Below are 24617 nucleotides of genomic sequence, written 5' to 3' on the forward strand. Positions count from 1 at the left end.
AATGCGTCATGCCTCCCCTCCAGTGCACCCTAAAGTGGAAACCTGATCTTGTGCTCCTCTGCTAAAACATTGTAATGTTTTTTTTTATCACCTATAAGCAGTTTTTCTCAAATTTCAGTCATTTGAGTATTACTTGGAGATTTTCCCATATTCACACACCTTGGATATCAGTATTAATACCTGTCTTGAAATGAACTTAAAATGGGTTCACTTTCTATTTTTACTAACACAGATCCTAAGTAACCTTAGATTTGATGATGTAATTCAGTGTTATCTTTTATAAGATACATTAGGATATATAATTAATACAATTTAAAATGTTTGTGGGAGTACAACATAACCACCTCTGGCAGATGTCCTACATTTCGAGAAACAAAGGATATGAGAGCACATCTAAACTCCTCAGCACTGCATTCAAGGTTCTTCACAAATCAGCCCCAACCTACCTTTCCAGACCCTTCTACCATTATACCTTCCTCTTCCCAAACAATCTGCCACCCCAGTCATGCTGAATTCCTCAATACTGAATGGCATGCCTTGCTACTGTATAGCCATGTCTTTCACAGACTGCTACCTCTATCTGGAAGGCCTCCCTCCATTGCTCTGCCTGGCAAACTCATTATCCTTCAAGTCCTATCTGTCATATCACCTCCTCACTGAAGGCTTTTTCCTGACTCTCTGTTAGTTAGTCACTCCTTCCTTTATCTTCCCACAGTACAGCACACCAGTCTGTTATACCACACACTACATTATCTCAAATTATGGGCATTTATCTCCCTAACTAGACCCATGGAGAGCTCACATCTCATACTCTGCTGCATCTCCAACACTTCATGTGGGTAAAAGTCATGGAGGATACCCAGAGACCCAGAAAGTCACTTAAAATAAAAGCTAACATAAAACCCAAAGTACTGTCCAGATCCAAATAGCTTAGAAATATGAGATTTTTTAAAAAGAGAATCATTTAATTCAGAAATAGCCATACTAACTATAGTTTTGGCAGACACAATTAGTTCCAGCTGCAATAGCCGTTAAGCTCATCGGGCTTTGGCAGCTATTTTATAGCAGATACATACTGACACAGAAACTAAAAGTGAATCATTTGGGGTTTTGCCAGGATACCTCATAATAATCTCTCCTTACCACAAATGTAAAGTCAAGAACAAAAGTGAACAACGATCGATGGTGGACAGCGCATGGGCTCTGAAATCAGAAATCTGTCACTCAAACCCCAACTCAGCTCCTTACAATATATGTGACCTTAGGTAGGTCATTTAACTTTTCTGCATTTAGTTTCCTCTTCTAGAAAAATGGGAAGAATAGTATCTACTTCCTAGGACTCTTAAGATATGCAACCAATTGCTTATGATAGTGCCTGGAACATTATATGGGCTCAATTAATAGCAGTTATTATTGTCGCCCAATGAAACTCAGATAATATGATGCAGAAGGATAGCAAGTGCATTTCTTAAGAAAATAAATTTACATCACCAGGCTTTAAAATTGACAACGATAGAGTGGAGCTAAGAATATACACAAACAAAACAGTCTATAAGACAAAGTTCTTCTTGGGTTTAAATTAAACTCACACCTGGAACATACCACCACACTTCTTTGTGTTCTCCAAGAATTGATTTCAAATCAGGTTCCCCTAGGAAGAAAAAACAAAAATCACCCAATCTTAATTTTTTGTCTTTATTTGGTACAGAACAATATCCAAACTATGTGGATGCTTCAAAGTGTCCATTTATTATGACCCCAAGCTTTTCAACACTTTCTTTCCCAGTCTATCCCTGCTGACACATTTACTCCAGTCAGGCAAGCCCACTTGTCACACAAGTGCTCCCTATTCTACCCACCGTTTTCCAATTCGAACCCCAGTATTAGGAAGCATTTTCCCCCCTCCTCTTTGCCCATTTCAAATTCCTTTTATTCCTTTGGAGTCCTAATTAAGATTCACCGCCTTCTGAAAGCCTACCAGGATTCCTCTGGAAGATGTATGACAGTTTCAAGCCTTCAGAACTTCCAGGATTAGGTTTGGCCTTCCACATATCATGCCGCACCCCCCATCAGTATTCCCTTCCACTAACCTCTGAGCATTTTTTGCACGTGTTTGTAATAATAAAATAATACAGTCTGTTTCTCACAGTCTACTTTATTCTGTAGTTGGTGTGCCTCCCACCCCCAAATATTTGTCCACGTGCTGTATCAGCACTTGCTGGAAACTCCTAAAGCGCTGTTTTCAATATAGGTCTAACTTGCCTTTTACTTTCACCAGAACAGTGCGCTGAACCTTAAACACGTATTTCTTAAAAGCGGGATTCCTTCCCTCTTCTGCTCCCCAACCCTCTGGAAATTGAGAGGAAACCCTTTCCACTGCAAACACCGAAGCGGGTGGCTGAAGGGGCCCATAAAGCGATGACAACGATCTGTATCTCACCATCAAGGAGGCAGAAAATAAAAATTTGACACAAAGTCATGCTCTGGGCGTGGCAAGGAATTCCCACGCCCCTAGAGGAAATTTGGGAGTGGGTGCGTTGGGAGGGGTGTGTGCCCAAATCTGAAATACAAATTGAGGGAAGAGAGGAAAGGTATCACCCAATCCTTCCATGTTGCGAACTCTGTAACTTCAGCCCTCTGCGGAGACACAAGGCGGAAGTGGGAAGAGGGGGTGGCGGAGTAGAGGAAAAAGCTGGAGGGGTGAAGAAAGAGAAAAGAGAGCGCGTTCCCGAGGCTCCAGGGCTCTGGCGCCTAGAGCTCAGAAGCCCACCCCAGACTCCCGGGCCCGACACCCACCTCCCCTAAGAGGCGGAGCTGGGCGGAGTTCGGCGCCGAGGACAGCGGCCCGGAAGCACCCTCCTCCCTGGGTACCCTCAGTCCCGCAGTGCCCAGCCACAGCCAGTCAGGCTGTCTGCCTCTCTGACCTCCAGCTCCACGCCTACCGAAGCGCTACTCCTTATACAATACAGCCGCGGAAAATCGGGCCAGTGCAGCAGCTCCTGGGCTCGTAGCCCTGGTGGTGCCCCACGCCGCTCAACTGTCTTCTGACCTACCCGTCTTGCGCTAGCCGGCTTAGGCCCGGCATTCAGGCCCAAGGCTGTACTCTCACCCTCTCGCTGGAGGCCCAATCCCTTGTCCTCATGGGAAATGTAGTTTGACGTCGCTGGAGGCTGTTCTTCCTGGGGCATTGGCGGAGAGAAGAAAGCGAAATAGAGGATTGTGGGAGATAGAGTCGAGATGCTTCTTTCTATATACCCACAATTCTCAGCTGGTCCATTTGTCCCCAGAATTCAAACCGAGGTTGGTGTTATAAGTATTGTAGTTTGGCGTGCACCGTCTTACAGAATCTCCCTTCTTAGAGTATGGGGAGCTCGTGGGGGCAGATGCAGATTGCAGATTTATGTTACTATTGGTAAAGCTATTAACGTTTTGCGGGAAACACTTTATATTGTGATTGGAATTTCTCATTGAGATTTGATTGAATGACTTAAAAATGTTATTTATGCTCTGATAAGCTTAGAATTTTAACTGGTCCTTTAAAACTGTCGAAGTGTGTTCTGTGCAAACCATCTGCATTAGCATTACTTCAAAGGTTCTGGAAAAACTGTATATTTTGTTTCTAATTGGGAATCATATTTTTTCCTTTGAAATGGTGTCCTAACAGGCATAGACATGTGATCTAAGCCAACCCAGAAGGAAGCCACATTGTTGCCATGAAGAACAGTGACCACATACATTGGTGTAATACCGCAGTTTAGAACAGATAGACAATACAACTTCAATAGTAAGGAATGACTGTATATTTCTTTAAGAAGTTATTTATCTTTTTTAGTAAAAAGAAATACATGTGAAAAGAGATTGATAAAAAATAGATAGAGACACCTAAGCACTCTCATGTGATTTAAAGGTTAAGGAAAGTCGTTGTTCATTAGGGCTAATTTCACTCCTAACTTTTGACTTTTCTTTGTAAGAGATGGATCCTTATAGCTGAATGAATCGTTACAGTTGGATTACTAAAATTTTACTGATAAGGACAACTTTTTGACTCCCAAATGGAATAAAGGTAAAGGAAGGGTAATTGCATTTTGCTAAGGTAATTGCCTAAAAGTTTTAAAAGAGAATTGAAGGAAGAACAGGATTCAATAGATTCAACAATTAATGTGGAAAACAGCTTTGTGAAAGGCATAGGCCTAGGCACTGTTACTACAGAATTGGAAAACAGAAAAGTGTTGCCCCCAAGCAGCTCACAATCTAGAAGGGGAGATCGAGTATACAATGTGCAAAGTGCTCTAAAAACCGCGTTGGTAAGGGTGTGTGCCCAAATCTGAAATGCAAACTGAAGGAAGAGAGGAAAGATATCACCCAATCACCCAGGGTTCTGTAGGACCTTAGAAGAGGAAGAACTCCTTCCACTTCTGGAGGAAACCAGGCTTGAATGATGAAACCTGAAGAACCAGTAAGATGCTTGTCAGATTTGGGCAGGGAGGTCAACCATATTCCGTACAGAGAAATAAGAATGTGAGAGTTCAGGGAACCAAAAAATAAGAAGAAGAAGAAGAATCCAATATTGCTGAAAGTAGATTAGACAAGAACAGAGGGACATACCAATGAGTTCAAAATTTCATCTGAAAGCAGTAGAGAACCAAAGGATTTTAAGCAAGGAAATGGTATGATCAGATGGTGTGGGTGATAATTTGGATATGGAAAGTGAGGGAAAGAAACAAGTCCATTGTGACTCCCAAGTTCTGATTTAGAAAACTGAATGTATCGTAATACCATTCACTGAGATAAGGGACCAAGAAAGAATGGCAAGTTTTATCAAGGATAGGAGGAATTCTGTTCTGGACATATAAAATTTGAAGTCTTTGGGCATCTGGCTGATAGGCTGCAAGGAAATACTGATCTGAAGCACAGGCGAGAGGTCTGGGTTGGAACTAAACATTTGGGAGACACCAGTATATAGATGGTAATTAAATCAGTAAACAGATTAAAGTTCACTTAAAGAGTGTTTAGAATAGCAGTTTTTAAAAGGACAAAGATTAAGTATGGAAACCTAGAAAATAACAATGTTCTAGTAGTGGGTAAAAGAAGAGGTGCCTTCAAAGGAAGCTGAGGAAGAATGGCCAGGTAGATGAACTGGGAGAAAATAAAGTAGAATTACTGGAATATAGCAAAGAGAGTTCAAATAAGAGAAGACAGAAGAGTAAAAAGGAACTTATTAATCCAGTCAACAAATATTATCGAGTACTTGCAATATTCCAGGCATAATTCTAGTTGTTGGGAATGGGGAAGTGGAAAGAATACCAGGTAAAATACCTTCCCTTTGGAGCTTTATTCTAGTAGGGGGAAACTATCAATAAACAAGATCAATAATTAAAATACACTGCTGTAACAAGTAATATTTCTTATTGCTAAACTAATAATAAGGCAAGGCTTATTAGAATGTGTGTGTGTATGTGTGTGCACAGGTGCTTACACATACAAAGGTGAGACACCTGATCTATTGTTGGTAGAAAGTATGCTTGAAAATACATACAATTAAAAGATAAGATAATGATGAAGATGCATTTGTGAAATAGTGGCCCAGAGTAATCAGTCTGGCTAGATTTGTAGATCAATTAGTAGGCGAAGGTTAAGGCTCTATAGAAAGCCAGGGTACAGGCTTAAGTCATGGCCAGGTTCCAGGTTTATAATGTGGAATGTGTTTGGCCTCAATTCTTGCTTAGTTTAAGGCTCAGTCAATCTGATGCTATCTTTTCAAGTCAGTGTGGATCCTTGGTTAGAGGACCATGGAACCATGTTTAGGGCTCTGCCTGATATCAACGTTAGGACCCAGAGTTACAGCCATGGTTCAAGCTGTGACAAGGGTCAGAGTACATTTCTGACCAGTGTGAAGGCTCACTCTGAGGCTGCCATTTTCCAGTGTGTCCTGAACTATACCTCATGGTGAAGTCAAGGTTTGGGTTCAAATTTTGGCCAATATTCGGATTCAGTCTGAATGTTGGAAGAGGCCTCATTCTAAGATCAGCATTAGGGCTCAGTCTGTGGACCAACCACAGGTAGTGTTAGGACTCAGCTCAAGGTTTGACTTAAGTTTTTGGTCAATAATCATTTTATTTATAGGTTTAGGAATCAGTAAAGGCCAGCATTGTGACTCTGCCAGGGGTTACTATTCATGCTGATTTTGTTACCTGGGGAAAGGCTAAGTAAGAATTTGAGCAGGATTTATGTTCAGTCTTTCATCAGGCAAAGTTTCAATTAGTGTTCATGGTTAGAGTTTATTCTTGGTCCAGCGTTAGACCTCAATCTCTAGGTATTGTTAAGGCATAATCAATGTTTAAATTTAATTTTCAGTCTATTGCCATATTGGGGCATTACCTGTAATGTGCCCAAGAATTTTGTCTCAGACCAATGTTAGCTTTTCATCTGTGAACAACTTCAGAGCCTGTGGCCAGGACTTCAGTTATGAATATTATGAACCGGATTTGGGATGCATGTTTGACCAGAATAATCCAATGTGTTGTTTCTGACTTTAGCCAGTGTCAGGGTTCTGTCTTTGTTGACAACCTATTTCAGGATCATCTGTGGAGTCAAGTCACAGTGGCCAGTGTTATACCTCATTCTCTATGGCTAGAGCATGGCTCAGTCAGTGGACCTGTGTCAGCACTTCAACTGGGCCTGTATCAGAGTTGATTCTGCAGGTAGTGGTTCCATTTCGACTTTATATAGAATGTTCACTGAGTACTGCTGTTGGTGCTGATTAAGATTTATTTTTCTATTAGCATGTTGGTTTACATAATTCTAGTATTGTTCAATACCCAATGCACTCATTTTTGCTTGCTTAGACTCTTGAAAAAAAGCTTATAATTATTAGTAGCTGGATTGAGTTGTGAGAACAATTTGTCAAACGTAGATAGGTTATTGAATACTGACATTAATTTTAGAGGGCTCCTTCTTGGCAAATACTGTTCATTGGTTAACCCAATACCCTTAAAGGACCCTTTTCCCTTATCTTCCTCAAAATCAGACTCTAACAGAGTAACACTACTTTTTCTCAGGTGCCTTTTAACAATGAGGCATAAAAATAAATATGCTTTGACGTATGGAAAAAGTTATTTTCCTGATTAAAGAGACAGAAATCATGGGTAATGCCCCTTCCATTTTATTTTTAGAGCTTTATTGAGGTATAATCGATATACAAAAAAATCCACACATTTAATGTGCACATATTGGATATATGTGAGTTTGGACATATGCATATACCCATGATACCATCACCACAGTTAAGGCACTAAACATTTCCATCACTTCAAAAACTACCTTGTGTTCTTTTGAGGGGATTTTTTGTGGTAAGAACAGTTAACATGAGAGCTATCCTCTTAACATGTTTTAAAGTGCACAGTACCATGTTGTTAACTATAGGCACTATGTTGTAGATCTTGCAAAACTGCAACATTTTACTCATTGTGCAATAACTCCACATTTCCCCTTCCCCCAGCCCCTGGCAACCATTATTCTACTCTCTGCTTGTAAGAATTTGACTACTTTTGATACCTCATGTGAGTGGAATCATGCAATATTTGTCCTTTTGCAATTGACTTTTTCCCTTAGCATAATGTCCTCTACGTTCATCTGTGTTGTCACAAATGGGATTCCTTCTTTAAGGCTGAATTATATTTCATTTATGTATGCAAAACATTTTCTTTATCCATTCATCTGTCGATGGATATTTGAGTTGTTTTCATATCTTGGCTGTTATGAATAATGCTGCAATGAACACTGGTATGTTAATACCTTTTTGAGATATTGATTTCATTTCCTTTGTGTATATACCCATGAATGGGATTGCTGAATTATATGGTAGTTCTTTTTTAATTTTTGGAGGAACCTCCCATGCTTTTTTCCATAATCACTGCACCATTTTCCATTCCCACCAACAAAGTGTAAGAGTTTAACTTCTCCACATCCTCACTAATAATTGTTACTTCTTGCCTTTTTGATAATAGCCATCCTAACTAAGGTGTGAGGTGGTATCTCATTGCGGTTTTGATTTGCATTTCCCTGATGATTAGTGACATTGAGCATCTTTTCATATATCTGTTGACTATTTCTATGTTTTCTTTGGATGTCTGTCTATTCAGTTCCATATGAATTTTATGATTGTTTATTTTCTGTTTAAAATGGCTTTGGGATTTTGATATGGGTTGCATTAGATCTGTAATTCACCTTGGGTAGCATGGACATTTTGATGATATTAATTATTCAATCCATAAATAAAGGACATTTTTCCATTTATTTGCACTTACTTTTATTTTATTTCATAGAGTTTTTTTCTTTTTTTTTATTTTGTTAATCTACAAATACATGAAGAACATTATGTTTACTAGGATCTCCCCTACCCCAAGTCCCCCCGACAAACCCCATTACAGTCACTGTCCATCAGCATAGTAACATGTTGTAGAATCACTACTTGTCTTACCTGTGTTGCAAAGCCCTCCTCTTTCCCTCACTCCCCACATTATACATGCTAATGATAATACCCCCTATCTTCTTCCCCGCACTTATCCCTCCTTACCCTCCCATTCTCCCCAGTCTCTTTCTCTTTGGTAACTGTTAGTCCATTTTTGGGTTCTGTGATTCTGCTGCTGTTTTGTTCCTTCAGTTTTTCTTTTGTTCTTATACTCCACAGATGAGTGAAATCATTTGATACTTGTCTTTCTCTGCCTGGCCTATTTCACTGAGCATAATACCCTCTAGCTCCATCCATGTTGTTGCAAATGGTAGGATTTGTTTTCTTCTTATGGCTGAATAATATTCCATTGTGTATATGTACCACATCTTCTTTATCCATTCATCTACTGATGGACACTTAGGTTGCCTCCATTTCTTGGCTATTGTAAATAGTGCTGCGATAAACATAGGGGTGTATCTGTCTTTTTCAAACTGGGTTGCTGCGTTCTTAGGGTAGATTCCTAGGAGTGGAATTCCTGGGTCAAATGGTATTTCTATTTTGAGTTTTTTTGAGGAACCTCCATACTGCTTTCCACAATGGCTGAACTAATTTACATTCCCACCAGCAGTGTAGGAGGGTTCCCCTTTCTCCACATCCTTGCCAACATTTGTTGTTTGTCTTTTGGATGGTGGCAATCCTTACTGGTGTGAGGTGATATCTCATTGTGGTTTTAATTTGCATTTCTCTGATAACTAGCAATGTGGAGCATCTTTTCATGTGTCTGTTGGCCATCTGAATTTCTTCTTTGGAGAACTGTCTGTTCAACTCCTCTGCCCATTTTTAAATTGGATTATTTGCTTTTTGTTTGTTGAGGTGCATGAGCTCTTTATATATTTTGGATGTCAAGCCTTTATCGGATCTGTCATTTACGAATATATTCTCCCATACTGTAGGGTACCTTTTTGTTCTATTGATGGTGTCCTTTGCTGTACAGAAGCTTTTCAGCTTCATACAGTCCCACTTGTTCATTTTTGCTTTTGTTTTCCTTGCCTGGGGAGATATACTCATGAAGAAGTCACTCATGTTTATGTCCAAGAAATTTTTGCCTATGTTTTTTTCTAAGAGTTTTATGGTTTCATGACTTACATTCAGGTCTTTGATCCATTTTGAATTTACTTTTGTGTATGGGGTTAGACAGTGATCCAGTTCCATTCCCTTACATGTAGCTGTCCAGTTTTGCCAGCACCATCTGTTGAAGAGACTATCATTTCCCCATTGTATGTCCATGGCTCCTTTATCGAATATTAATTGACCGTATATGTTTGGGTTAATGTCTGGAGTCTCTAATCTGTTCCACTGGTCTGTGGCTCTGTTCTTGTGCCAGCACCAAATTGTCTTGATTACTATGGCTTTGTAGTAGAGCTTGAAGTTGGGAAGTGAGATCCCTGCCACTTTATTCTTCTTTCTCAGGATTGCTTTGGCTATTCGGGGTCTTTGGTGTTTCCATATGAATTTTTGAACTATTTTTTCCAGTTCACTGAAGAATGTTGTTGGTAATTTGATAGGGATTGCATCAAATCTGTATATTGCTTTGGGCAGGATGGCCATTTTGACAATTCTAATTCTTCCTAGCCAAGAGCATGGGATGAGTTTCCATTTGTTAGTGTCCTCTTTAATTTCTCTTAGGAGTGTCTTATAATTTTCAGGGTATAGGTCTTTCACTTCTTTGGTTAGGTTTATTCCTAGGTATTTTATTCTTTTTGATGCAATTGTGAATGGAATTGCTTTCCTGATTTCTCTTTCTATTAGCTCATTGTTAGTGTATAGGAAAGCCACAGATTTCTGTGTGTTAATTTTGTATCCTGCAACTTTACTATATTCCAATATCAGTTCTAGTAGTTTTGGAGTGGAGTCTTTAGGGTTTTTTATGTACAATATCGTGTCATCTGCAAATAGTGACAGTTTAACTTCTTTACCAATCTGGATTCCTTGTATTTCTTTGTTTTGTCTAATTCCAGTGGCTAGGACCTCCAGTACTATTTTGAATAACAGTGGGGAGAGTGGGCATCCCTGTCTTTTCCCCATCTCAGAGGAAAAGCTTTCAGCTTCTCGCTGTTCAGTATGATGTTGGCTGTGGGTTTATCGTATATGGCCTTTATTATGTTGAGGTACTTGCCCTCTATACCCATTTTGCTGAGAGTTTTTATCATGAATGGATGTTGAATTTTGTAGAATGCTTTTTCAGCATCTGTGGAGATGATCATGTGGTTTTTGTCTTTCTCTTTGTTTATGTGGTGGATGATGTTGATGGATTTTCGTATGTTGTGCCATCCTTGCATCCCTGGGATGAATCCCACTTGGTGGTGGTGTATGATCCTTTTGATATATTTTTGAATTCAGTTTGCTAATATTTTATTGAGTATTTTTGCATCTATGTTCATCAGGGATATTGGTCTGTAATTTTCTTTTTTGGTGGGGTCTTTGCCTGGTTTTGGTATTAGGGTGATGTTGGCTTCATAGAATGAGTTTGGGAGTACTCCCTCCTCTTCTATTTTTCGGAAAACTTCAAGGAGAATGGGTATTATATCTTCTCTGTATGTCTGATAAAATTCCGAGGTAAATCCATCTGGCCCGGGTGTTTTTTTCTTGGGTAATTTTTTGACTACCGCTTCAATTTCTTTGCTGGTAATTGGTTTGTTTAGATTTTGTGTTTCTTCCTTGGTCAATTTTGGAAGGTTGTATTTTTCTGGGAAGGTGTCCATTTCTTCTAGGTTTTCCAGCTTCTTAGCATATAGGTTTTCATAGTAGTCTCTAATAATTCTTTGTATTTCTGTTGGGTCCGTTGTGATGTTTCCGTTCTCATTTCTGATTCTGTTGATGTGTGTTGATTCTCTTTTCCTCTTAATAAGTCTGGCTAGAGGCTTATCTATTTTGTTTATTTTCTCAAAGAACCAGCTCTTGGTTTCATTGATTTTTTCTATTGTTTTATTCTTCTCAATTTTGTTTATTTCTTCTCTGATCTTTATTATGTCCCTCCTTCTGCTGACTTTAGGCCTCATTTGTTCTTCTTTTTCCAATTTTGATAATTGTGACATTAGACTATTCATTTGGGTTTGTTCTTCCTTCTTTAAATATGCCTGGTTTGCTATATACTTTCCTCTTAAGACTGCTTTCACTGCATCCCACAGAAGTTGGAGCTTTGTGTTGTTGTTGTCATGTATTTCCATATATTGCTGGATCTCCATTTTAATTTGGTCGTTGATCCATTAACTATTTAGAAGCGTGTTGTTAAACCTCCATGTGTTTGTGTGAGCCTTTTTGCTTTCTTGGTACAATTTATTTCTAGTTTTATACCTTTGTGGTCTGAAAAGTTGGTTGGTAGGATTTCAATCTTTTGGAATTTACTGAGGCTCTTTTTGTGGCCTAGTATGTGGTCTATTCTGGAGAATGTTCCATGTGCACTTGAGAAGAATGTGTATCCTGTTGCTTTTGGGTGTAGAGTTCTATAGATGTCTATTAGGTCCATCTGTTCTAGTGTGCTGTTCAGTGCCTCTGTGTCCTTACTTATTTTCTGTCTGGTGGATCTGTCCTTTGGAGTGAATGGTGTGTTGAATTCTCCTAAAATGAATGCATTGCAGTCTATTTCCTCCTTTAGTTCTGTTAGTATTTGTTTCACATATGCTGGTGCTCCTGTGTTGGGTGCATGTATATTTATAATGGTGATATCCTCTTGTTGGCCTGAGCCCTTTATCATTATGTAATGTCCTTCTTTATCCCTTGTTACTTTCTTTATTTTGAAGTCTATTTTGTCTGATACTAATACTGCAACACCTGCTTTTTTCTCACTATTGTTTTCATGAAATATCTTTTTCCATCCCTTGACTTTTAGTCTGTGCATGTCTTTGGGTTTGAGGTGAGTCTCTTGTAAGCAGCATATAGTTGGGTCTTGTTTTTTTATCCATTCTATTACTCTGTGTCTTTTGATTGGTGCATTCAGTCCATTTACATTTAGGGTGATTATCGATAGGTATGTACTTATTGCCATTTCAGGCTTTAGATTCACGGTTACCAAAGGTTCCAGATTACTTTCCTTACTATCTAAGAGTCTAACTTAACTCAGTATGCTGTTGCACACACAATCTAAAGGTTCTTTTCTATTTCACGCCCTTTTTCTTCCTCCTTCATTCTTTATATAATAGGTATCAAATTCTGTACTTATCGTCTATTCCTTGATTGACTTTGGGGATAGTCAATTTAATTTTGCATTTGCCTCGCAATCAACTGCTTCACCCTCCCTACTGTGATTTTACTACCTCTGGTGACAGCTATCCAACCCTAGGAACACTTCCATCTATAGCAGTCCCTCCAAAATAGACTGCAGAGATGGTTTGTGGGAGGTAAATTCTCTCAGCTTTTGCTTTTCTGGAAATTGTTTAATCCCTCCTTCAAATTTAAATGATAATCTTGCCACATAAAGTAATCTTGGTTCCAGGCCCTTCTGCTTCACTGCATTAAATACATCATGCCACTCCCTTCTGGACTGTAAGGTTTCTGCTGAGAAGTCTGATGTTAGCCTGATGGGCTTTCCTTGGAATGTGATCTTGTTTCTCTCTCGCTGCTTTTAGCAGTCTGTCCTTATCCTTGATCTTTTCCATTTTAATTACTATGTGCCTTGGTGTTGTCTTCCTTGGGTCCATTGTGTTGGGAGATCTGTGGATCTCCATGGCCTGAGAGACTATGTCCTTCCCCAGATTGGGGAAGTTTTCAGCAACTACCTCCTCAAAGACACTTTCTATCCCTTTTTCTCTCTCTTCTTCTTCTGGTATCCTTTTAATGCGAATATTGTTCCTCTTGAATTGGTCACACAGTTCTCTCAATATTCTTTCATTTTTAGATATCCTTTTTTTCTCTCTGTGCCTCAGCTTCTTTGTATTCCTCTTCTCTAGTTTCTATTTCATTTATTGTCTTCTCCACCGTATCCAACCTGCTTTTAATACCCTCCATCGTGTTCTTTAACGATTGGATCTCTGACCTGAATTCATTCCTGAGTCCTTGGATGTCTTTCCGTACCTCCATTAGGATATTGATGATTTTTATTTTGAACTCCCTTTCACGTAGAGTCACGAGGTCCATATCATTTAAATCTTTCTCGGGAGTTGTATTTAACAATTTTACTCTGGACAAGATTCCTTTGGCATTTCATGTTTGTATATGACGCCATCTAGTCTCCAGAAGCTCTATTTTGGGGCTGCTGAGCCCCTGAAGCAATGTCAGGGGTCACAGGGGAGCGGTACTGGTGCCTGGGGGTAGGAAAGAGCTGTTCCCCACCTCCTGGCTGCTGTTCCTGTCTCCACTGCCTGAGCCAGTGGGCCGGTCACACAGGTAGAAGTTTTTGTCCCAGAGCAGCTAGATATGGATCTCTGCTTTCCACAAGCAGCTGGAATCCCAGTCTCCCCAGGAACTCTGCCTGTATTAACTTTCCAACCCAGTAGTCATGTGAGTCTCATTAAAGCACCATGAAATGTAGGTTTGTGCTTCCAGAGCAGATCTCCGGAGCTAGGTATTCAGCAGTCCCAAGCCTTCCACTCCCTCCCTGCTCCGTTTGTCTTCTTCCAGCTGGTGAGCTGGGATGGGGGAGGGGGGAGGGTCCCATGGAGCCACAGCTCTGGTACATTACCCCGTTCGCTGAGGTCTGCTCTTTTCTCCATGTGTGTACAGTCTGATGCTGTCCTCTTTCCTGTTGCTCTCTCAGGATTAGTTGCGCCAATTAAATTTTCTAATTGTATCCAGTTTTAGGAGGAAGCCTCTGTCTCTCCTCTCACGCTGCCATCTTTAATCCATCTATTTCATAGAGTTTTATAGTTTTCAGTATGGCTTTCATCTCCTTGGATAAGTTTATTCCTACATATTTTATTATTATGCTATTGTGAAAAGAATGTTTTCTTAATTTCATTTTCAGAAAGTTTGTTATTAATGTATATAAATGCAATTGATTTTTTATCTGACTAAGCTTTTACCAGTTTGAGGGTTGCCAACGGCCAGTTTAAGGCTTACTATGAAGGAGGTTTTAGGGTTAAGAGTATAGACGTATTTTTCAGGTTGGCTGTTGATGTTTCATGTCATTCTACAAATGAGGGTAGTGTGAGAACAGACAACACATAGGATTCGGGCTGTGTTCAGCTTGACTCAGGCTGCAGTCATGGCTTTGGGCTCAAGCTGTTGCCAGGGTCTGAGTTCGAAGTGTTCATATCCTTGTTGTCAGACTGGGTCTTGGACTCTGGCTGGTGTAGCAGGCATTAGTACTAGGGTTCAGTCCGTGCTAATTTTTAGTGCTCCTACTGTGCCCTGTGTCATGGGTACATCTCTCCCTAATTTAGGGTTCTGTTTGCTTAACCTCAAGGTAGTGCTAGGACTCAGTCTGTGGCCACTAATAGAGGGAACTTTGTTTATGGGCTTAAGTCTCAGTCTTTGACAAAGGTTAGTACTGAGTCTTAGCCTATTGTTAGGACTAATAATTTGAGGAAGGTTTTGATTCAGCCTTCTAGTATTAGGAATCATTCTTTAGCCAGGCTTAGGGTTCAGTCTTTGCGTCCCAGACAGTGGGCAGTATTTACAGTCTTCATCCCAGGACAGTGCTCAAAATGTGGCCAAGAATAGGGCTCAGATCTTGACCAAGATGAGTTGTGTCTGTGCTCAGAGTTAGAGTTCAATATCTTGCTAGTTTAGGCAAGGACTATGAAAATTATTTGTTTTGTTTTGTCCTGAATTCATGTTCAAGTTTGGGGTTCAGCCTTTGTCCAATGTTGGTGAACAGTTCAGTTTCTGGAATTGAAAATCTGTCTTTGGCTGTCGTTAAGGTTAAAGCTATTGTTGAACTTGGGACTCAGTCTAGGGCTAGCATTTAGCCAGAGATAGGGTTCAGTCTATCTCAAAGATTCAGGATCAGTCATTCACCATTTTGGGGAACGGGTTTTATTTTCAGGTAGAAAACTCAGTTTAGAGGTTAGGCTTATGAGTCTGTGATGAGAGTTAGGAATTCAGTCTGTGGCCAGAGACTCAGTTTGTAACCAGTTAGAGGCTGTAAGATTGAGGGGCCAAATCAATTGCCAGTGACGGGAGTCTGTCTATCCCAGGTTCAGTGGACTATTTGGTGGTCAGATTTATGAACCCACTAGCTGGCTAGGTTTGGAATTTGGACTTTGAGCAGAGTTAAGTCTCAGGCTGTGGATATGTTCAGGGTTCTGTCTGTGAGCAGGATTAGGGCATATGATGTGGTCATAATATATTCTCAAGTTTTGTAGATGATTTAGTTTCACTTCTTGGCCAGGATTAAGGCACAGTCTTTGGCCAAGTTTAGAATTCAGTCTCTATACATGTTTTTGTTTCTGTATGAGGCCAAGTTTAGTAGTCATTCTATTGCCAATGTTGGGGTCATTTTCTGGTTAGTGCTAAGTCTGTGGAAATTGTAGCTGGGTTGGTTTCCAAGATCAGATCTCAGGTTGTGACCAAGTTAGAGTCTCATCTGTAGTCAGGGTTAGAACTCAGTCAGTATCTATGCTGAGCATTCACTTTGTAGTCAGTGTAAGATATTAAGTATATCCCAGAATTAGGTCACAGTCTGTAGATCAGGCTTGAGACTCAGCCTGGGACAGGTTTATGGGCTATGTCTGATGATAGGTTGGCTTTGTGTATCATGAATTAAGGGCTTATCAGTAGCCATAGTTAGGGTTCAGTAGGAGATCAAGGTTAGAGACTCAGTCTGGGACCAGTCATAGTTATTTATTCTTGGACCAGGCCTAGCCAATGAGTATGTGACTAGATCCAGGGACTCAATTTAATCAGGGTTAAGGCCTTGGAGTGTAGTCAGAAAGAGGCTCAGTCTATGGATATAATTAAGATCTCCATCCAGGGCTAGGGTTAGGGCTCAGTCTGAAATTAGGAGTAAGTCTCCAAATCCAATTAGGTGTTCAGGCTACATCTTGGTGTTTGGTTAGGGTTAAACACAGCAACTTTATTCTGGGGTTCAGGCTGTGGTTGGTGATAGCAGTTTTTAAAATTATATCTCAATAAAGTTGTCATAAAAAGCTTGAAAATAAGAGGATTCCTACCAACAAAATAGCAGGCATGATGCAGGGAAGGAATCATGGAAGGAGGCTGGTTACTGAATCAGGACTAGCAATGTTCTTGGTGCCTCAGAATTTTATGCTTAGGAGTGGCAGGGTGAGCACATGAGAGGGAGAGGAAAGGAAAGAACTGGTAAAGAGGGAGCTGGTACCCCAGGGAAGTGGATAAGTGCTTCTTGAAGGAGAGAAACTTTTACAAGTTGCCGGGGTGGAAGTAGTGCAAGTTGGAAGAATTTGCAAGGGATGGAAACTCCCATTTGTTAAGCTCTTCCATCACATTTTTTGTGCCACTAATGGGCTTTCCTGAGCACCCTTCCTAAAGTATTTCCCCATCTTGCCCTATACTACATTGATCTCTATCACATCATACTCATTATATGTTCAACAAATATTTGTGGAATGCATGCACATGTTTGTTTTCACTTACATTATTCCATTGAATCTGCATGACAGTCCTTTCTGATAAGTATATATGATATATATCCCCATTATACTGATGAGGAAAGCAGATAAGCCAATTAATAGGCTTGAAAGGGTTGCACAGCTAGTATATTAGAGCCAGGTTTTGAATCCCACTTTGTCCTACTCAAATCTCCTATGCTCTTTATTGCCACCGCTTTGCTTGTATTAAATTTGTGAGATTTACATCTCACCTTCACCACTTGACTTTATAAAGTTCGTCTCATTTAATTCTCACAACTCTGTAAAGTGGTTTGCATTATTATTATTATCCCCTTTCTAAAGTTGAGGAACTATGTTCAGAGAGGTTAAGAGATTTTCTTAAAGTCGTACAGTTAACAAGTGGCAGAGCTGAAATTAGAACCTAAATATGTCTGACCCTCAACTGAATGTTTTTCCTGGTTTATCATGTTGCCTCAAAATATCTCAGCCTCCAGGAATGTCTTTTGGAGTCTTGTACAGGCTAATGTAGGGAAGGATTAGTGGTAGGAGTATGTTACACTTTCACTATATCATTGACTGCAGTGGTTTGAACCTGTGAGGGGTTGAGAGTACACTAGGGGGAATACCATAAGCTTCTTGGGGATACATGCAGCTGTAGGCCACCTCCTCCATGAGAATCACTGAGTGTGAAATGAGAATTGCTGATGGTGTTTAGTGTGTAGAAAGAGTATGGGGGTAAAAAAAGAAGTAGATAATCACTGAAGTAAGCCTACATATGTTTGTCTCTGTCCAAGGACCAGCCCTGACAACAGTATTTCTAAGGGAACTTACAGCCAGCTTTCCATCATTTCCACAGTCTGCTCTTGACTTAGCTTATCTACATTGTATCAGGCATCTGTATCTTCCCCTAGGAAGTTTATAAGATGAGGTCAAGAGGGATTGATTTTCTGCCTTCAGTATGGCAGAGTAATCTCCTACTGTACCTATGGAACACCATCAAGTAGACCAACATAATCATAATGGGAGTCTTAGAAAGAAAAAGGAGAAAGAAGCAGAAAGAATATTTGAGGAAATAATGGCTGAAAAATTCCCTAATTTGATGTAAAATGTGAATCTACATATCTAAGAACTCAACAAACTCCAAATAGAGTAAAATCAAAGAGATCTACTATTTTTCAGCTTTATTGAGATGTAATTGACAAAACTGTAAGATACTTAAAGTATACAGTGTGATAATTTTATACATATATGCATTGTGAAAGGATTACTCCCCGCCCCCATCGAATTATTTAACAAATCAATCACCTGATGTATTAATCTTTATTTATTTATTTTTGGGGGGGAGAACATTTAGGTTCTACTATCTCAGCAAATTTCAATCATACAGTCCAATGTAATTTTCAGTGCTAAGGTTGACACATTTTTTGTCTATAGTATAGTATCCTTTCTCCAGATAGCATCTTGTGTATGAACTCAATACACTAAAAGAGCAAATCAGAGCTGTTCTGTTCCAATCCTTTACTTCCTGATGCCACTCATGGTCAACATTTGGCCCCAGTGTATGAGGTGCTGCTATCCCAAGGTCATGTTTTCTGCATGTATAGTGGGCAAAACTTTGCCTTAAGTGATATACAACCCTACATTTAAGGTGATATGCACTTTGGGAGCATCAGGTGGGAGTATGAGTGCAATTTCTGGCTGCAAAAAGTGAAGAATGGGCCTCCAGTCCACAACCAAGGAGTCTTCAGCCTTCAACCATGCCCTCATTGGTGAGGCTCAACTACTTTCCTTTGCTTGCTTCCTTTTCCTCCCTACCATGAACCATGGTCCATTATCTGTGATTCCAAAACTTAGTAATGTCTAAAAGCCAGAAGTTTTCATAAGTTTGCCACAAAACCTCATTGGGCAGCAAACTGGATCTGAACGATGTGAGACTATTTATTGTTTTTATTTGATCTACTTATGTGCCTATCCATTTCACTATGAAATACTAATGTGTTTGTAATACCTACTAGAGGTATTATATACCATATATTTACCATAGTACCTATCCAAATTCTGAATTTCAGAAAACATCTTACCCTAAGGGTTTTGCATGAGGAATTCTGAACTTATACATTCATTTCTTTTTTGCTGTCTCATTCTGATGTCACCTCCTCACTTTATCCCATATCTGGCAACATCTGCAGAGCCTAGAGAATAGGACACTGAATATTTTTGCTGTAAAGCTTCATGTCATAAAATAGATAATGATAAATTAATGTAACAGGAGGAAATGCTAAGAAAAACAGCATCTTTATTTGTTTCTTCCATCCAAGGTTCATATCCAAAAACATATTCTCCCACACCATATGGACCAACTCTCCAGGGTCTTCTACCTGAGAAACCACTTGTAATCCAGCTGGGAATCAGGGTCTGGATGCTACACTCAAAAACCTGAGAGCTGCTATTATACTAACATTGATTACAACTTGCCAAGTTCTTGCTCCAAGTCTTAGAGTCTAAGTTTTTTAAATGTATTGGCTCATTTAACCTTTATAACAATCTTATGAAATGGGTACTATTATTATTATCATCTTAATTTTACCCATGAAGAAACTGAAGCAATTAAATAACTTATTCAAGTCCACACAGCTGAAATCAGCCAAGCAAAGATTTTTATATACCTTGTGCAGCTTTACTTTCTTTTGAAATTGGCTTATGGCCTAACCAAATGGAAAGACTCATAGACACTGTGTAGGGGTGGGAGAAGTAGGATGGGTTGAGTCTGGGCAGCCAGACACTCACCCTCTACTGCCAGGATCTAGTAAGGCCAAGTTATTTTCATACCCATTTTTTCTATGCAGGCAGGAATGTGGGATTCATTATGAGAATTTCTTGATGTGATTTGGCTGAAAAAGCAGACTCTATGGAAATGTTCCCTTACAGAGCCCTAAAGAGTAGTCTGATGTAAAAAAAATTGTGTGTTGATAGTGTTTTTATTTATGTACATGCGTGATTCTGTGTCCATTAGCATGTAATTGTTAAGTATAGTACATTGGTTCTCAAGCTTTAGTCTAATGTTGAATACCTGGATAAAATCTCAAATATTCCTGGGCCTCTCCTCAGAGATTCTGGCTCAGCTCAGTGAGATGGGTTGCAATGGTTTGTTATTATCATCTGAAGTGATTCTAATTCAGGTGATTTATGCAGACCACATTTTGAGAAACAATGGGATGCTCATTTAGAATAAGCTCTGGAGCCAGGCTGATAGTGAGTGGTTCTGGGCTTAGGCAAGCCAAATTCTCTCTCTTAACGTCAGTTTTCTCATCTATGAAAAATGAGTAATAGTACCTGCCTCAAGAGGTTGCTGTGAGGATTGGATGACATATTTATTTGAAGTCTCATTTGATGTGCCTGACCCACTATAAGTGCTCAATAAAAGTAGCTCTTATTATTCCTGTAACATTACTTATTAATCACTACACTAGAAGGAATTTAAGACATAGTCTTTGCCCTCTAGTACTTAACAGTTAAGGAGAGAAGACTAAATCACATGAAGAAACTAGAGAATATTTAAATGTGTTGAATTGGGCAATGCTGACTTTAAGGGTGAGTGGTAAATAAGAATCTTGAGACTGAAGTGACTGAGAGCAAAGAAAGGGTTAACACCTTGTCTAGGGGGCTTCAGTGTTACCAGGGGCTGCTAAAAATAACTATAGTACTACAATATGTAAATTAGGATAACACTTTCGACATGTCAGGTGTTCATTGAAGCAAGAGGCCAGCTTGGGCTAGAAAAAGCAGAGAAAGCTTCATGGAGGAGTTAGAAGTTGAGCAGGACCTCAGTGGATGGGGAAGGTTTGAATGGGTGGCGACAAGGGGGCTAGGACATTCCAAATGAAGGAAATAGTCTGTGTGTGAGCACAGAGGCCAGAAAGGAGAGTATGTGCAGGGGACACTAGTTGTTTTCTCCCTGGAGTTGTGCCCCAGAGGGCATGAGTCACATAGAGCACAGTGTTATGGCGACCATCATGGCGCTTACTGTTCCACTCCCCAAGGTGAGGCCAATTCTTGGAGGGCTGCTATGACCAGGAATTTCGATTGTAGCCTATAACCTCACTTCCCAAGAAGGATTTAAAGAATGTGGAAAGCTGAAAAGATGGAAGGAGTTGCAGACACAGCACAAGTAAAAGTTCATGTAGGTTTGGGACAATGGGTCCCCTGTCCCAGGAAGCCTGGAGGTGGGGCATTGCTCTGGTGTCCCTTCCACAAGATAGGAGAATGATTACCCTAGACTCTGGATACCTTGCCTGTACCCTTGCCTTCTGAGGTCTTGCCACTTCTCTGGTTGCCCTATGCCAAGAGAAAGCATTTATTTGGTGACTTCTTTATGCCTAGCTCAGACCTATTTAGTGCCTTGGTTTGGCTCACACTTCGTTGATTACAATAAATATCTGTGCCCATTCTCTCATGTAATCTTGATCATACTCTGTGAAGTAGATAAGTCAGGGACGATTAATCCCATATTACACAGGCAGAAACTAAGTCTAAGGAGCATGGTGACTCAGCCTAGGTTGTGCAATTAGTATGTGATGTCAGCTCATAACCCAAGTTTTCCAATTTTAAGAGAAGTTCTACTTCCACAATGTCATTGGCCTTCCACTATGTAAAGAGAAATACTAATCAAGTACAAATCATGGTCCCTGCCCTCAAGGAGCCTAGAGTCTTTGGAAGAAACAAACACCTTAGCATTGTGACTTTATGCAAGTTTATTCCCATCTCTGGGTTGGAGCTTTTTCTGAAAAATGATGGTTTTCACTATATGACCTTAATCATTTCACATTTTTTATCCTCCTAGAAATAAACAATCATTGAGTGACAGAAAACAGTGCATGATGACACGGTGTGGTGGGGGAGAGGAAGGGGGGAAATGGAATTAGGGAGCAGGTTCTAGCTCTCTTGTTGGTGCTAAAAATTGCTCACTCTTACATCTACCAGTGGGTTGGTAACACAAATAGGCCCATATTGTTTCTTTGGGACACCTTTGTACCCATTAATCGCCAGCCCCCTTGATGCTCATTGATTTTATCTGAAAGTGGGATTAATCAACAAAGACATCTTAGAGAAGAATATCACAGATCCTGTGTTGCGTCAGTAAGAATTCAGGAAAAGTAGGAACCTAGAGTCATTGAAATGACTGAGAACCAGTAAAGCTTAGCTTCCTAACCTATTTGTCCAGAGGGCTTCAATGTGACCATAGACTGGTAATAACAGGACAATTGAGTACTACAATTAAATAAAAGACAGCACTTTCTACATGCCAGGTGCTGTTACAAGTGCTCTACAAGGAGGAACACTTTTATTTGTTATGATAACCCATGTGATATCAACTATTATTTTCTCCATTTCACAGTTGTGGAAACAAGCATATTATGTGCTTTCTATCCACCTCTTAAAGCTCTTCTCTTGATTCTCTCCCTCCACTCTGAACCTCACTAACGATCTTAAGGATCATTATACACCATATTCCAGTGTGTAAGGTAAGTGCTTAAAGTCTAGAATTTTGAGGATTCCAGAGTCAAGGTGCCTTAAGAATCTAGTCAACCATAGTTAACTAATCCTCCCTTCTGCCCTCCCAACTTCATAGAAACATCCTCAGTTGGACATTTTCCAGGAAGTACCAGTGAGTAACGTTGGGAAAACAGGAAAAGGTTCAAAGTGCAGCTGCGATGGCTATGTCCCAGCAAAACGGATCGAGAGGAATCCCTTTGGAAAGTGTCAGGGGCATGTTTTGTCTTAAAAGAAAGTCCCCCTGGCCCAAATGCTGGACAGAAAGGGTAAGGAAAGGTACAAGCACCTGTATGAAAAGTATGGGCAGGACTATAACCTGACTTACAAACTGTCCATGCAATATAGTTTAGGGAAGGCTTTAAACGAACAAACAAAACCTCTCCCATAAGAAAGTCGTCTTTGGTTCTCTAGGAAACCCCCTCAGAATTCAAACATCTCTGGCAAGTTTTGCTCAGAGCTCATGGGCTTCTCACATTCTCTGGTGCCACCTTGTGGAGAACTAGAGGTAATGGCTACGATATAAGAAATTGGGTGGTTAAATTTAGAGGGAAAGAGAAGGGGAAGCCAGGCGAGACCAGGGGGTAATGCTGTTGTGGGCAGGCACTGTGTGGGGGCCAGAGCACCTTAAGGATGACTGGGTGCCTGGTGAGGCTTGTGGGATATGGAAAGGGAGTCAAAAAGCAAAGAACGTTAGAGGTAATATGTGTAAAGCCCCTGGCCTACAGAGCCAAATGCATCAAAAGGTACTACTGAGTGCTTAACCCTGTGCCGGCACTGAGCTAAGAATTTTACACGCATTTAAAAAAATGTAATCCTTTCAGCCACTTTTTGCAGCATCACCCTTTCACAGACAACTAAAGTGAGGCTCAGAAAGGTTAAGTAACTCACAGAGCTAATTAGTGGCAGACACAGTGTTCAAGTTTTTAATTATAACGTCATAAATTGTAGCAACCACCAATGGTAATTACATGATGTGAAATTAAAGACAACAAGAAGGAGCCTTGAGTACTTTGAACTTGGGTCAATAGGCTCTGGTGGCAATGGGAGGAGGAAAGGAGTAATATCGTGCACACCACCACTTGTACCAACTCCACATTCAAATATAGGGAAACTAAATAAAGGCTGATCCAGAGTTCACCTCCCACTCCCTTAGCCAGTAAGCACATTTTTGGCACCTAATCTATCGAGGACTTTTTGGGATATAAGGGCACTTTTCTATATCTAGTATGCCAGCGTTACTTGTTTCTGCCCCCACCCTCCCACCACACACACACACACACACACACACGCCGTCTTTTAACACACTCAGGTCGAGATGTGTGTCAATGCGGCTTTTAGAAACCACTGACCTATAGGGAACAAAAGACCAAAAGTAGATGCCACCTGTGTTGATAGGGAAATTGGGGACTAGAGTAGCTTGGTGAAAAGGGAAAAGCTAAGGGAATCAGCAAGCACTGAATATCTGCTATATGCTGTGTTTAACTGCAGAATCTTATCTAATCCTCTCAGTTTCTCTAAGTATCCCCATTTAAAAATGAGGATAACTGAGGTTCAGAGAAGTTAGGCAACTCTTCTATATCTACACACTAATCAGTAGGGGAGCTCTGTAGGACTACAAAACCTACACTCTTTTAGAAAAATATACGTTTTGTGTTCAAATTTCTCCTATCATCTTATGTCGTTTCTCATTTTCTGATTTTTTTTGTTTATTGAATTGCATCTTATAGATGGTAAAATGCACAAATTTCAAGTGTGTGCCTTGACAAACTTTTACATAGATATACATCTGCATAACCAAAGTATATTCTAAAGTGGTTGCATCAGTTTTACACTTGTACCAGTGATGTATGAGAGTCTGTGTTGCTTCATATCCTCACTAACGCTTAGCATCATCAGCCCTTTTAATTTTAGCCATTCTGATTGGGAAGGGATGGGACACATGTATCTCTCTACATTGCCTTATGTTTGACGAAAAATGCTATTAAGAGCACATTTTCATGTACATTTTGTATGTCCATTATTTAAAAACTTTGGTTTGTCAATCTCTTTCTTACTAATCCATAGTAGTTCTTTGTATGTTCTGGATA

At 40.0% G+C, this 24617-nt stretch overlaps 2 protein-coding genes across 14 annotated transcripts in view; one reads left to right on the forward strand and one right to left on the reverse strand.

The window, feature by feature from the left end:
- The window catches only part of ENOX2 (ecto-NOX disulfide-thiol exchanger 2), a 291324-nt gene extending 288183 nt beyond the window's left edge, over nt 1-3141 (reverse strand). For 2 of the 13 annotated variants that reach the window (XM_037016941.2, XM_037016937.2), the window contains exons 1-2: nt 3054-3141; nt 1592-1651 (exon numbers count right to left, since the gene is read on the reverse strand). Coding sequence is in view for 3 of the 13 variants with exons in the window: in XM_073228217.1 (XP_073084318.1) it covers nt 1592-1651; nt 2263-2443 (241 nt within the window). In the remaining 10 variants the exon portion in view is untranslated. The other 11 variants (XM_037016942.2, XM_037016939.2, XM_073228217.1 and 8 more) reach the window with 9 other exon arrangements.
- Nucleotides 3142-3193: 52 nt separating this feature from the next.
- Nucleotides 3194-24617, forward strand: part of ARHGAP36 (Rho GTPase activating protein 36) — a 181761-nt gene continuing 160337 nt past the window's right edge. The window contains exons 1-2 of the mRNA XM_037016945.2: nt 3194-3300; nt 3972-4063. The gene's annotated coding sequence lies outside the window, so the exon portion shown is untranslated. The remainder of the gene's footprint in view (nt 3301-3971; nt 4064-24617) is intronic.

Source organism: Manis javanica, chromosome X, assembly GCF_040802235.1.
Source record: "Manis javanica isolate MJ-LG chromosome X, MJ_LKY, whole genome shotgun sequence".
Taxonomy (NCBI): domain Eukaryota; kingdom Metazoa; phylum Chordata; class Mammalia; order Pholidota; family Manidae; genus Manis; species Manis javanica.